Raw genomic sequence first — 14,061 nt, 5'->3', positions numbered from 1 at the left:
ACAATTATTATTTAATGCATAGAATAAATAACAAATTGGTCACTTTGGGATTATTGGAAATAATAAAGAAATTTGAGAGTGGATCATTTTAAATAACTCCATAGTTAAAGTCGGTAAAATTTATATACGCATTATTCTTTTTAAATATTACTGTATGAGTATATACTGATCACTAAGGACCCGTTTGGTAGGAAGTATTAATCAAAATAATCCATGGATTAAAATATAGTTCAACAATAACATTGTTTGGTTACTTTATTTAACCTAATCCATGGATTACTAATACCTCATACAAGGTCTTATTTTATCCCTAGGAAAGGGAGGGATAGCTAATTCAAGGTTTAGCAATCCTTGGATAAGACCCCTAATGACTAAATTATCCCCAAATTTTTTATCCTATTTTTTTTTTGTAATTCATGTTCTTTTTTTTTTATTTATATGAGAATATTTATAAATGTTCGTTTAATTCTCCAAATTTATTCCGTGTAATTTGATGATTTCACAAACTAATATTTTTTTCTCCATGTTTGAGTTGTTATATTGGATTGATTTTTTGTTTTTAAATGTAGTTCGTCAATTGACCACGTGAACTTTTTTTTTTTTTTAAATAAGCTAAACGTATTTGAACAATTTAAGTAGCCTTAAATTCATGTTAAGTTCAAGGTATATTTGACCAACAAAAAATTAGAAATATACCATGTGACATATCACACCTCAAAATTAATAATATTTTTATATATTATTTTTAATATTTAACTTGACTAGTTAAATGAAACATAATCTCACAATAACTGAAGGGTATAATAGGAAATAAACTTTTTCTAAAGTTTTAAACCAAACATAAGACTAGGTAGGAAATAATGAACCAAATACTTGCTAAAAAATAATCTCTGCATTACTAATCCATGCATTAGTAATTCCTGCATTATGCATCTTTGTACCAAACGACCCCTAAATATGTTATTGTTGTTTATTCAAGATCGAACTTGAGACTTCTGATGAAAATAAATACACTCTTGAAAAAATATTTTATGTTTCTACTTCACAAATAACAATATACCTAAATATAATTTCATAAATAGAATTTGAAATTTAGGCTCTTACTTTACAAACAACAACATACATAAATAGAATTTTCATGAATAGAATTGGATTTATGTTACTTTTTTCTTAATAAGTAATATAATTTATTAAACTTTATAAAGAGTGAAACTATTAAAATGGAAAATTGACAAATATACCCATGAACAATCACCAATGTATGCAGATACCCTCCGTCAACTGGATTTTGGTGTCCCTGCCGTTAAAAACTAAAACATATATACTCTTTATTTCTAACAAAAGACTAGATAGAGACACGTAATGAAATTCAATACGTCGATTTGATACTCAATAAATGTTGGTTCGATGGTTAAGATTATAACATGTGCATGTCCGTTAGTATAAAGGGCGTATATTCTTTAGTTTTTTTAACGGCAAAAACACCAATATTTCAAAAACATAATAAATAATATTACAGACTATTTACGATAGTTTAGAAATTTATTTATCATTTTCCGTATCTGTCCACTTGATTATAACATGTCACGCACCCACAAGTGGATATACTAACGTGAACATGAGATAAGAAATCAAGATAAGTCTTAATACCAAATTTGTCTTTGATGAAACATAGACAACTTTGTTTTATAGTTAGGCTAATGACATACAACTTATTAGAAAAATCTAATTTAATAAGTTATGAATCCCTTATTAAATTCAGCTCTGTAAATTAAACATTAACATGAAATGGACCTTTGAATTTGCACTAATATGGGCATGTTTAATAACCAAAATATACACATCAAAAGGGTCGTTTGGTAGCTAATACTTTTTCTTTAGTAATTAATACTTGTTATTAAACAACATCTAGATATTTTGAAGTTTCTACTTTTATTACCGTATTGATCTCTTGTGAAAAATATAATAAACTAACAAATAAAAAGGACTATAAAATCAAATCTTTCGTATTCATTTGTGTGGATATGTCTTGTATCGAATTAGTAAGAAAAGTTGGTCACAATCACTCCACAAAACAACATATAAAACAGAACAAAACTTCACCAAATTCTTATCTTCTTCTTTATAGTTGTCACTATAAAAGAAAAAAAACAACAAAGAAAAATACAATAATCTCTTAGAACTTCGAAACTTAAATCAAGTTAGCATCTCAATACGTCACCAAGTTTTGAAACTTAAATCGAGTTAATATCTCAAAAAATCACTAAGTTTAGTTGTCATAAAGTGATCATTATTTCTCTAAAGGGTTGTTTGGTTGGAAACAAGTTAACTTGGAATAAGTAATTCTACCATGCAGTGGTGAAGTCAGAATTTTTAATAAGGGGTTCAAAATCTTGGGGAAAAAAAATAGACACACGAACTAATCAAAGGGGGTTCGACATCTACTATATATACCTAAATATTTATTTTAACCAAATATAAATGATATAATTTTCCACGTAAGGGAATTCGAATGAACCCCTAATTATAAAGTGACTCTGCAATAACTTATTTCATCACTAAAATAATCCAATGACTACCTAACACCTTCAACCAAATAATAGATCGGAATTATTATACGTTATACCTCACTCCGAACTGATCGATTATTTTATCTCTACTTCATCAACCATATCTCGAGAGATTTGGTGCATGATGGGTATGTCTTCCTCGTGAACTCCCAACAAACATGTCCATAACATCATTAAACAAAACCATATGATTCTCAAAGACACTCCACGACTCATGGATGCTTCCAACAAAATAATTCTAAACCATGTTTCATTCTTTCATAGCAATTTCCTTGTATATGTTATGTTTATACAGTCAACTGCAATTGGCTTCATTGTTATTTTCTATCATGTCGGCAATGATATGTTGAACTGGTCTCTTTTCTAGAGCTTAAAATTAAAATAAAACTATAGTATATGGTTGGTAAATGAGTCTGAAAAAATCAAGTTCCTCACCTATCCATCCCAACAGTAGTAAATTTGTCCAAAACTCAGACAAGTCAAGAACATCATAGCCATTAATTTATACTTCAATCATTGAATCAACAGGGTAATGCCAACAACTAGAGACAATTTTTTTGGGTTCAATTTTGGTGTTCTTTTAACTAAATGATCATATGTACACCTTGTAACAACAAAAAAGAATTAAAGAATGATGTTAGAAACTTATGCGATTAACCATATCTGGTGTTTGAGAAAGGTATATAATATAAAGATAGACACTCAAACTTGGTCTCAACTGACAAAACGCTCCAAGGACGATGCACATCTACTAATTTCAACTCGTCTCCATTGTGTCAGTTGAACACTCAGCTTAAAGAAATAATCATCTGGACGCATCCAAAATTTATGTGTCAAGTCAGCATCATCGTGTGTCCACTCCCAAAATTGGATTGTCTACTTGCCAATCGAGGCCAAACTTGAGTGTCTATGTATGTGTTATGCCTTTGAGAAACTGGATTAGTTTCTCTTTGAATCATCTAAAGCAAGGTTAACTCAAACTTCTTCTCGGGTTAAAGGGACAATATACAGAATCGTATCAGGCAGGGATTTGAAAGGTTCTTTTCTCTGGTCCATAATACTGCTGCCTGTAACTGCATCGATAGATTATTGTCCTTTCTTTGCAGATTGTAGGTAACAATGCCAAGTCCAGCATATTTATAGTCATCAAAATTTCTGTCGACGGCGTTCCAAGGTTCTTTCTTTCTTTCTCCATTACATTATGCTCATTCTTGGCTTCCAGCTCGTCGAGAATTCTACAGGATAGGCGAACCTGGTTCCTCATTCTCGGTTTTTAGAAGTCTTGAAGTTTCTTCCATCATTTGTTTGCTAGCTGAAAGCAGCAATGCTTATTCTTCCCAATTTTTCATTGAACATCTTCTGGGCTTTGGTGCTCATGGTTGCTTCTTCACTGAACATTGAGTAGGCTACATTACTAATTTCATTGGAAAACGGCTTTCGCCTTGCATCTTCATTGAACATGAGCTTACCTAGAGAAGGCTTAGCTACAAGGCTAAGTCTCAGCTCCTCCTCACAGGTCAAGTCATTAGCTTCAATGCTGATTATTGGTTCTTCATAAAACATTGTGTTAGAGTTAGATACAGTAGCAACTGTCTGTTCATAGCACAATTCATCGAAAGGGCATGTCTGAGGCTCATCGTCTTTATTTCTCTTTGTGAGCTTAGAGGCAAAGACATCTAAAGCTTCCTTCATCCAGGAATGCCAACATACTTCTCTTGCTTCACTAAATTTCAACTGCAAGATAAAATCAAATATAACATCAGGATACACTATCCAACTAACAAATTACACAAATCAAAGTGATTCGAGATCACAGCAGCTAAGATAAGCAGATTCACAACTTACCCATAGACGTTTTCGGACAGTTTTCTCAGGCCAATCTTCTAGTTCTTCTGTGACAAGTAAAGGAAACATATGCCCCTCATGAAATGTCCCTTGACTTTTGCTCTTAAAACTCCAAGTACCTAAATACTCCTGAACCCCAACATCACCAACTACACCAGATTCCTCAAAAGTCTCTCTTAAAGCAGCATCTTCTAATGCCTCATCAGTTTCCCAACCACCCTATTTCATCACAAAACAAAAAAAAAAAGTCAAATCCAAGAATGATTAAGAATAGTAATCCAAACTCCAAATAGGGAGCAAAATACAACAAACAAACAAACTGGATTGTAATTATACCTTAGGGAACATCCACTTTGGACTCTTCTGTGAGCTGATCAATAAGAATTCCAAATCATCAATTTGGGTCCCTTGAACTGTAGATGATTGATTGGTTTTTCTATATCTGTACGGAATGCATCTGCGCCATTGGTAAAAATTTACAGAAAGATCAGATAAACATACCCAGAAATTGTTTTCAAAATTAAACACAACCCCACATATAAAGATTTCAACTTTCTTTATATTCAACCAAAAAAAATCAAAAATTAATACGCACCCAACAACTTGACGACATCCATCATTGTATCTCTGCAAGTCTCTTCCTGTTCTTGAGATCATAGATAAGGTTTTGGTCATTGCCATATCTTAATAACTCCAAAAGTAAAACAAAAGACACCTTTTTTTCTGTTCTTCCAAAAGAAGAAAACCCCCAAATACAGAACTGCAAATTAGGTTCGTTATGGAGAGAAGGGGAAAAGGGAACAAAATCCAGTTGGAACTAATCTTTATTTACTCGATAAAACAGGGAAAGATGATATTTTTGTGAGATTAGATGGTGAAAAGAAGCTAAAAATACAGATTTTAGTATATTTTGTTTTGTAATTTGTTGTGTGTGGATAATAATAATATGGGAAGCTATGCTAAAACTGTGTGTGTCCACTCCTTTAAATAGAAAATGAAGATAGTGATTTATAGAATTTTCGTGAGAGGGGGCCAATTGGGGAAAAGTGGGCAAATTGGGCGTGGGTCAATCATTAATTTATGTTCTTTGTAATTTTCTGAGAAGGCCGTGTTTATTTTATATTACGGATCGTTTGGTGGGAGGGATGTGATAAATAACTTATTTTATTATTAATATTAAAATAATTGAATAAAATATAATAATAATAACATATTTAGTAAAATTTTATTAGTGTGATTCGAAAAAATGAAATCAACGAAATTATAAATGTTGTTTTCACAAGACCTTTTGTTCACATAAAATAAATTCAAGTAAAAGAAAATGAAAATAGCGAAGATAGCATAGAAAAGTAGCTCGAAACCTACTAGAAAGGAACAATAAGCATAAGAAATAACGCATGATGATAGATACCAAAAACAAAAATTACAATAACGTGAATAGTATTAGACACCAACAAAACTAAACCTTCAAATGAAAAAAAACAAAAGGACAACATTCTACAACCTAATAATCTTCAACCATCCACCTCTTCTTATCTAAAATCATATTCTCAAAATGAAATAATTTGTAGAATTATATAATACTACTAATTATTACTTCTTGTGTCCCTAATTACTTGTCCACTTTTGCATTAATACACCTATTAAGAAAATAACTATAGACATAGTGAAATTTACCTGTTTATCATGAAGTGGATGGATTAAAATTTAAAATTTTCGAAAAGTTCTATCTTTTTAAAATAAATGTTCTTTCATAATTTGTCAAAATAGATAAGTAATTAGGGACAATTATTAAAAAAAATATATAAAAATAATTAAGAATAAAGACAATACTGACCATATGATAAAATATTCTTGCTATTATAATTTTTATCTCACCGATTAAACGACGCCTTTAAAGTAATAAACATTATTATTAGGGTTGTTGTTGGGTGAAGACTATAAATAGGTCCCCACCTAACATAAATTTGTATAAACTAATAATAAGTATATTGTTGGGTAACGCGTTACAAGTCACTATCGTAAGGGTTCTGTAATCTGAGGGTCTAATCACTCGGTATTTGTGACCAGCAATAGTTATTCCCTAATTGGTCACTTCAACTTCCGCCCCAAACTCGGCCCATACACGCTTGTGACTTTGGTTATCACTCGAACCACGATGCTTCCTTCCAATAATTTTTTATTAGGGTTAGACCTAGGTCGTAAACAATAGATTCACATGAATCCATCGTAAATATTTTATTTCACTCTATCGAAGAAGAAAGAAATTTAGGATATAAAACTGATAGCAACAACATACAATAACAATAATAACATATTAAGGGGTCATTTGGTAGAACGTTTTAGTAAAAATAATATAAAGATTAATTATATATGTAATGTAAAACTAATTCTTGTATTTGTTATACACTCTTTTGTGTATTGAGCACTGTATTAATAATTATTATGGATTTCTAGGTGTTAGTTATGCAAAGGATTTAATATATGTATTAATATGGTTAAAGATCCAATTATCCTTCAAAAGTAATTTTACATCTTTTCCACCGTAAGTATGAAGAATATTTTTGTAAACAAATATGTTCGTACAATGCATACTCTTTTAATACATCAAACTAAACAAATATGTCTGCACACCTTACCAATATCTTAAGGTAAAAAATTTATTTTCGAAGGAAGGAATAAGACATTTCCATTTAATTTGCATACATTTTTACTATTATAAATGTAATTGATATATATATTAGATAACTTTTGTAAAAATATTTAAAATTTGGCACCATCAAGTCCATAACTTTAGTAACAAAAAAATTATCCGCAACTCGATATTATATGTAATAGTGAAAGAATATTGATTGTAGTTCAAATTCATTAATTATTTCTCCTCCTTTTAGCTTAAACTTGAATTTTTTTTAAACGTTATTGGAATCTAAGACTTTCTTATTTATATACTCAACATCGAGAAAAAACTTATCTGTACCGGGTGTTTACACTAAGCAAATGAAATCTCCATTAGCATGTGATTTAATGCAGTAAAATGAACAATAAATTTAAACACATGACATACATATATTAATTTTGTGCAAACACCTGATGCGAGCAAATTTTACACTTCAACATCATCTCTTATATTTTTAAAAATTTGCCTTTAAAGGTGTTTCCCATGATAAAAAAGAATATCACTTTTGATATCGAAGTAGTATTTGTATGTATTATATTTTGATCATTATGGTATATCAATTGGGTAGCACTCAAAATTATTACTTAATTATCTATGTCAAATAATTGGATTTAGTGTTTGTCGATGTTCCCTCTCCACTCATTTTGTTTTATTACAATTTAAGGCAGTTGAGACACTTTCCAAAATTGGCATGTGAAAACTTACTATACACACAGTGTGAATGTAAATGAGTGAACAGTGAAGTTAAGAAGGAGGTGCATAGCATTAAAGAACTATGTCTATTTATACATCGAATATAAATCAGGTCTCTAATATTATCTTTATTTCAACCGACTCACCCTTGGATGGAGAAGAATTTTCATTTCGTATAGCTTTTCACTGATTTCATTTTTGTCGTTATTTATTTTTGCTTTTACACGTTTGACTCCAAAATATGATTCTACCATGTAACAACGAGTTGGGCCTAGTTGACATTTATTTTTTTTAAAAAAATAATAGGAACTCCCAAATGTGCAATTTGAAACAGAAACTTCAATTCTTTACAGTACACAATTCACAAAATTTACCTTGTTAATAAGTTTGTATACGTAGACTGTGATGAAAGTCCAAGAGAAAATAAAAATAAAAAAATACACGTTTTGGCACACACAGAGACAGAGGATTTATTTTATTGCATGCAAAGCGTGAAGAAGACCATGTCTAAAACACGCAATAACTTATAGCAAGTTGGACACAAAAGACACTTTTGACTGCGTAACTAAGGACGAGGGATCAAATTTAAAATTTATGAATTTTAAACTCTCGTTAAAGTATTTAATACGATAGCTTGGCCCCTATCATAACAAACAAGAACATGCTGATGCTGAACTGAAAAGACAAGACCACGTGTATAACAAATGTTAAAAGGTGTTTATTGTGGACCTACTATTTAAGTCGCAAACAACTTGTCATGTATCTGTACCAATCCTTAGCAAAAGTATTGCGTATAATTAAACAAACATTATGGATGGTGAAGAAGAAACGCCTAATAGGATATCACTAATAAATTTTAAGAGATTTAATGGATAAAGTTATTATTATGTGATGTGTTTAAACTTTGAAATTCATTTCTAATAAAAATGTAAGACAAAACTCTTATGATTGAGTTTTTCCTACACCCAGTACATAACAAGAGCTTTAATATATCGATACTTTTTAAAAAAAATTTAAAAAAACTTAATTTCCCAAAATACACTCAAAGACTTTCGAGATAAAGTTTTTTGAGATATTTGATGAGCTCGGCAGTTGGGAACATGATGTGTCATTTTTTCTCCCATTTGTGTGGTATCAATCCAATATGAATCAATTCTCACCTTTGGATTCGTTAAATCAATAATAAATGCTATCACATGGAATTATTGGTGATGTTAACCACTACTTTTGCTTTCCCAACGAATTTTTCTTTTGAAAAAACTGCTCCTCGAATTTCTTACTTTCTGGAAAATGTTGATAACTCTAGTGCACTCAATCAATTAAATGTTGACCTTGCAATTTTCTCCAGCCCACATTATTTTAGAGGACCTAAGTCAACAAATAGCCCATTGTTAAGAATAATCATCTGCCCCAATTATGATGTTTTTTTGTTTTTCTAGAACAAAAAGACTAGTAAGAGCCCAAATTATAATTACAAATTTATAGTTCACCTTATTTTTTGTCTTTTGGTGAATTAGCCTAGAAAAACTGCGCCGTCTAAGGGTTTTGGGCCTCTGCTTTGGTGCACATGCATTGGGCTTCCTCCTAGAAGATATTCTCGATGGTTGAAAACTTGAATTTGATTAAACAAAACTAAAAAAATGAGAAAACTGAAAAAAAAAATCAACTATTGTCTGCCTTCACACGCTATTGTTAGAAACTTGAGTTTCATATTAGCTTATGCGGGCTGTAATAGACAAAAAAAAAAAAAAAAAAAAAAAATTCCTGAAGGTAGTTAATTACCTGCCATATTTGGACACCTAATCCCACTCCACCATTTTAGTATACACTATGGAACAAAAAAATACCAAGACTAATTAATATCTCTAACAAAATGTGACATAAGATAATTCTATATTTTATCTTAATATTACTAATTAGTTATCTATCCACCAACCACAAGCAAATTGAAAAGGACTTTGCCCACAGGTAAAGCCAAACCAACTACATAAACTTCTTTAATCTATATAGAGCCACGTCACCAACCAAAATACACATATACCTTGTGTCCTCATCATAAATATAATCATGTAAAAAGTAGATTACGGAGTACTTTTTGTTATTTTGACCTTTTAAAGTTTTATTCCACATTCACACCTGAAGTAAACCGTACATGCATTTAATTTGCAGATGAGAAAGGGGAAGCAATCAGAGCATCATCCAACCCAAGAGACTAGGATGTCTTTCATTACAAAAATTGGAGAATTTTACGTAATGTTGAAATTAATTATGTTTAACAAATAATTATATTAAAAGTATTTCTTGAACTTGATTTAATATATTAAAAATAGCATACATTTCAAATGTTTACATTATTTTCCGTAATGCATCCTATCAACCCTTACTGTTTTTTTTTTTTTTAAATGATCTTTTCAAATCTCTTGAGCCATTATTTTTTTTTTATACATAGAAAGAATATAGAATTAAAAACACAAATTCGCAAAAGGACAAAATCAATTGACCTATTATGAAATTAGCTTTTAATTTTCATATAATTCGTATAACACTTGAAATAAATTCATTACAGATTTAATTTATACGAGACGTATGACAAATCTTACAGTATCAAGTTATCACGAAAAATATCACATGTGGTTGTGAATAATAAGATTGCGTTAATGACGTGGGGAGAAGATTATCAGTTTTCATCTACTATAGGTTATAGATTCTTTTTAGTTTATATAAATTAAATTCATTATCATATCATTATTCATGTACCGTGAACATTAAACCTATGTAATTAACTTTAGTGCATGTATCTTTTGACTTTGATTTGCACCCAATGACCCAAAAAATGTTATCTTTTGACTTTAATTTGCATTAAAAAAAATAATGTATCTTTTGACTTATGAGATAGAGGTTTAAGTATTTTTGTCTGAAAGGAGAAGAGTTATAAAAAGTCGTCCCCTGCAGTTTACGAGGGGAAATTGTATGAGATTTAATCATACCTTCCTTATGATATAAATGATTTAATATTTCACGTGTATCATACCTAACGCGTAGGGTTGAAAATTACTTCTTTTTTTGGGGATGCATATGGGTTATGGTCTAAAACAGTGGTCTAAGTTTTCAAGTTTCAAAAACTCTGTATTTATCCAATCTTCCAAAGAAGTTCCCATCTTCCACCAATTTTTTGTTTCACTTCCCTCCCTTCTTATGACCAAACTTCCACCACAAATCAAGGGAAGAAAAAATTCTTGGGGGTTTGTGTTTGGGTACCAAACTCACCAAATCTATATTAATAGAGCAACCATTTCAGTGATTTTATTAAGAGAAAAACTGAATACTGCCTATTTTGGAGAGAGTTCATATGGAGAAGAACAGCAACATGTCAAAGAAAGAAGAAGGATTCTTTGAACAAAACCAAGAAGGTGACAATCATCGTCAGTACATTATGCATAGCCAAGTGAAGAAGATTAAGGAGGAAGAGTCTGAGAGAAATGTAATTGACCGGCCGGTTTTAGCAAGGGAGGTCATCATGACCAGGCAACATTCTAGATCACGCCTTGGGTTAATATCTGGCCAACCTATATCTGTTGGCGACTCTTAGAAGTATTGAGTCAAAATTGGTTGTTTTCAATTACAAGAAGCCTATATAGATCACTTAGGTTCTACCATCTTTCTTGCTCTACCATTTTAAGAGGGTTTTAGGCTTTGTTTCTATGTACGTAATTATGCCTCCAGTACAGAATATTAAATGGTTATGAAACCTTTAGAAGAGTTTATCTCAGTTTTCCTTTTCTATCTAGATTGCTTACTTGTTTAGTCTTTTTTCTTCTCCTGTTTATGTAATTTTCATCTGGATGGTTAATGGAGAAGTCTTATCTTATCCATGTTTGACAACTTTTTGCGAACATCAAAAGCTAATGATGAAAATTGAGCTGACAATTTTACATTCTCGCTGGAAGCACAGAATAAACTCTATTTCTATTTACTGCTTATGGTTTTTTCAGCGTGTTCCTATCTATTTTAGGCATCCATGGCGAAAGATTCATTTGTTTCATCATGTTTTTAAGAAGATGATATCATGGATCTTGAATCTCAAACAGAAAAAGGTACTTTGTAATTTATACTGCAGCTCTTAAACTTGGAAAGTCCACTCTACTTTCTACCTGAGAGCATAACGAAAATCACTTTTATGTATTTACTTCCCCATAAAGTTCTAACAGAATTATGATTGATTTTCACATATCCCTGGGAGAGCTTGGTACCTTGGATCATAGTTCAAATAAGGCGATTAAAGTAATAGATGGAATGAAAATTAAGAAGACTACCAGCTAGCTATGAACAACTAATGAATCAGGCTCACAACATACATAGCGAAAGGAACAATAGATTGGAAAGCACCATAACAAAATGAAGAGCGTTAAGAAAATCAGTAGATTTGTGCACCAAAAATTAACCATACCCAATTTGCGATATCTATGATATACTTATCAGTCAGAAAACTAGTACTATCAAGGGAAATACTAAGCAACTTTACACCAGTTAGCAATAAAATATGCAGCAATTCCTCAATAGCTATGGATCATATAAGGCTTGGTTCTTCTTCTTTTAGTGAGAACAGAAGTACCAAGCTAGGTGACAAAAGTACTAGAAATGCAGAACAGTCAATTACTCAGGATAACGTGAACAGCTTACCTATTGAATTCAGAAGGTTTAGAATGGTGCAAATAGCTCAGGATTCACCCCGGACATTCTGAAGTAGATATTTAGCATTCAACAAAAGACCATCAGCCTCCTCATTTGAAGTATCAAGCAAGCGCAGTTCCTTAATCTCTTCTTGCCACTTTTCCATCTGTTCCTTGTGGATTCTGCAAATAAAAATACTTCAGCATTTGTAGCCGACCTTGTCCTAATTAGTTAATTTTTCCACTTCCACACTTACAAAATTATTCGTTCTTCAAACTCATTACTCAATTCCTTCAGCATGGACTTCCCTGATTCCAGCAGCTCAGAGACCTTCTCGAGATGATAACAAGAATTGTGTCAAACCAATACACACTCATATATTAAAGAGTGTGAGCGAAACTTAAATTACAATCACTGGTATTAACAACATCAAGTCCATCATTCGCTTGATTAGACTAAATGTCTCTTCTCCCTTCCTTATGTCAGCATCGTAGTTATTTGTCGAGGTATTAAAAAAATAAGAATCTAATATTGTACCAGGTTAGTGAAACGGTTGATCTTCTCAAGAATATTAGCAATCTCCAGCTCCATCTGTTCAGATGTCAATGTGGCAACTGCAGTTTCTTCTTCTACTGTCTTAGCAACTTCACTATCAGTCTGTGTGGTTCCATTATCCTCCACCTAACAACAATAATAACTTCAATCAGGAAAAATATGAAGTTAAAATGCTTTTAAAGAAGATAGGGGACATACAGAAGGTTTGAGGCGCTTATTTGTGACATCAGCAACTGCTAGTTCCATTGTGGATCTGTACTAGCAAAAACTGGAAAACATTACACTCGTAAGAGACTGCCAAAACAATAAACGAATACGAAACCAAAAATGACGCCATATTACGGAGAATTCCTCATAATCTTAGTAACTGAAATGCACATGTAATGTTCTATCAAATGTCAGATACAAAACGTGTCCCAAAAACAAAAAAAAACTTGCTACAATAGAAAACACTAACACTTCCTAATCAGAACAAGCATGGATAAACGCTGTCTAAAGTTTGCAGTATTGACCACCTAAACAGCAGAATACTCGTGAAGCTAAATTAAAATCACACAAATTAAAAAAAACAAACAGTAGATTCCTTGGTTGAGCTACTTTTCTAGGTCAAGCTTCTACATAATATGTTAATAGCTTATATAAAATCCATAGTCATCATTAGTACGGTAGTTATACTGTCGATGCGTGTGAAATATACCAATTCCTATTCATAATTCTTCTTCAATAAGCAAAACAAATGCAGTCTACAACTCAATCAGCAAATCGATAATCGTCGAGCTTAGGCAGTGCAAAGTAGTTGTGGATTATTAGTCAAATTTTCTGATACTGGATTACTTATCGTATTTAAGCAATTCGAACGAGTTTGTTCCCCAGTGAAAACGTCGTCACCAAAATTTGAGATGAAGACGTAGTAGAGAGAGAGACTTACAACCCGACGCTGCCGGATAAACTGATCACCGCTAGTTCTCCGCGGAAGAAAAATGGAAAGGAGCAAGTTGGAGCGGAGGGAAAGAGAGAAAGCTCGCGCGGAATTTGAAATTGGGGGAAGAA

The 14,061-nt window shown here is 31.7% G+C and overlaps 2 protein-coding genes across 7 annotated transcripts; both read right to left on the bottom strand.

Moving 5' to 3' along the window:
• Positions 1–3,049: 3,049 nt before the first annotated feature.
• On the bottom strand, positions 3,050–6,373 carry LOC101254676 (nudix hydrolase 18, mitochondrial). 2 transcript variants are annotated; one of them, XM_010320357.4, is made up of 5 exons: positions 5,011–6,329; positions 4,752–4,872; positions 4,416–4,634; positions 4,040–4,304; positions 3,050–3,960 (listed from the first exon to the last, which is right to left on the bottom strand). In XM_010320357.4, exons 1-5 carry the CDS (start codon positions 5,094–5,096, stop codon positions 3,944–3,946), a joined length of 708 nt encoding a protein of 235 aa, XP_010318659.1. In that variant the 5' UTR covers positions 5,097–6,329; the 3' UTR covers positions 3,050–3,943. The 2 variants fall into 2 exon arrangements, with proteins under 2 accessions (XP_010318659.1, XP_004235807.1); XM_004235759.5 differs by having other exon boundaries at positions 3,050–4,304; positions 5,011–6,373.
• A 1,360-nt stretch (positions 6,374–7,733) lies between these two features.
• On the bottom strand, positions 7,734–14,061 carry LOC101258544 (uncharacterized). Of its 5 annotated transcripts, XR_003246134.2 has the most exons (8): positions 13,940–14,061; positions 13,210–13,279; positions 12,994–13,137; positions 12,713–12,786; positions 12,466–12,638; positions 9,568–9,613; positions 9,276–9,369; positions 8,679–9,153 (listed from the first exon to the last, which is right to left on the bottom strand). XR_003246134.2 is itself a non-coding variant. In XM_069295375.1 (6 exons), the coding sequence occupies exons 2-5, from the start codon at positions 13,255–13,257 to the stop codon at positions 12,503–12,505; spliced, it is 402 nt and encodes a 133-aa protein (XP_069151476.1). In that variant the 5' UTR covers positions 13,258–13,279; positions 13,940–14,061; the 3' UTR covers positions 7,734–9,613; positions 12,466–12,502. The 5 variants fall into 5 exon arrangements, 3 of the variants coding, with proteins under 3 accessions (XP_069151476.1, XP_004235820.1, XP_010318660.1); XR_011220173.1 differs by having other exon boundaries at positions 9,276–9,613; XM_069295375.1 differs by having other exon boundaries at positions 7,734–9,613.

Source organism: Solanum lycopersicum, chromosome 3, assembly GCF_036512215.1.
Source record: "Solanum lycopersicum chromosome 3, SLM_r2.1".
Lineage (NCBI taxonomy): Eukaryota > Viridiplantae > Streptophyta > Magnoliopsida > Solanales > Solanaceae > Solanum > Solanum lycopersicum.
Note: the sequence above shows the minus strand (reverse complement) of the source record. Positions and strands in the feature narration are given on the sequence as shown.

Coding starts and splice junctions, on each gene's coding strand:
- LOC101254676 (XM_004235759.5), bottom strand. CDS start 5,096: ATGGCAATGACCAAAACCTTATCTATGATCTCAAGAACAGGAAGAGAC. Junction 4,873..5,010: donor GGATGTCGTCAAGTTGTTGG/GTGCGTATTAAT, acceptor CCAATGGCGCAG/ATGCATTCCGTACAGATATA. Junction 4,305..4,415: donor CTGTCCGAAAACGTCTATGG/GTAAGTTGTGAA, acceptor TTTATCTTGCAG/TTGAAATTTAGTGAAGCAAG.
- LOC101258544 (XM_069295375.1), bottom strand. CDS start 13,257: ATGGAACTAGCAGTTGCTGATGTCACAAATAAGCGCCTCAAACCTTCT. Junction 12,787..12,993: donor TCAACCGTTTCACTAACCTG/GTACAATATTAG, acceptor CATCTCGAGAAG/GTCTCTGAGCTGCTGGAATC. Junction 12,639..12,712: donor TTTGAAGAACGAATAATTTT/GTAAGTGTGGAA, acceptor TTTTATTTGCAG/AATCCACAAGGAACAGATGG.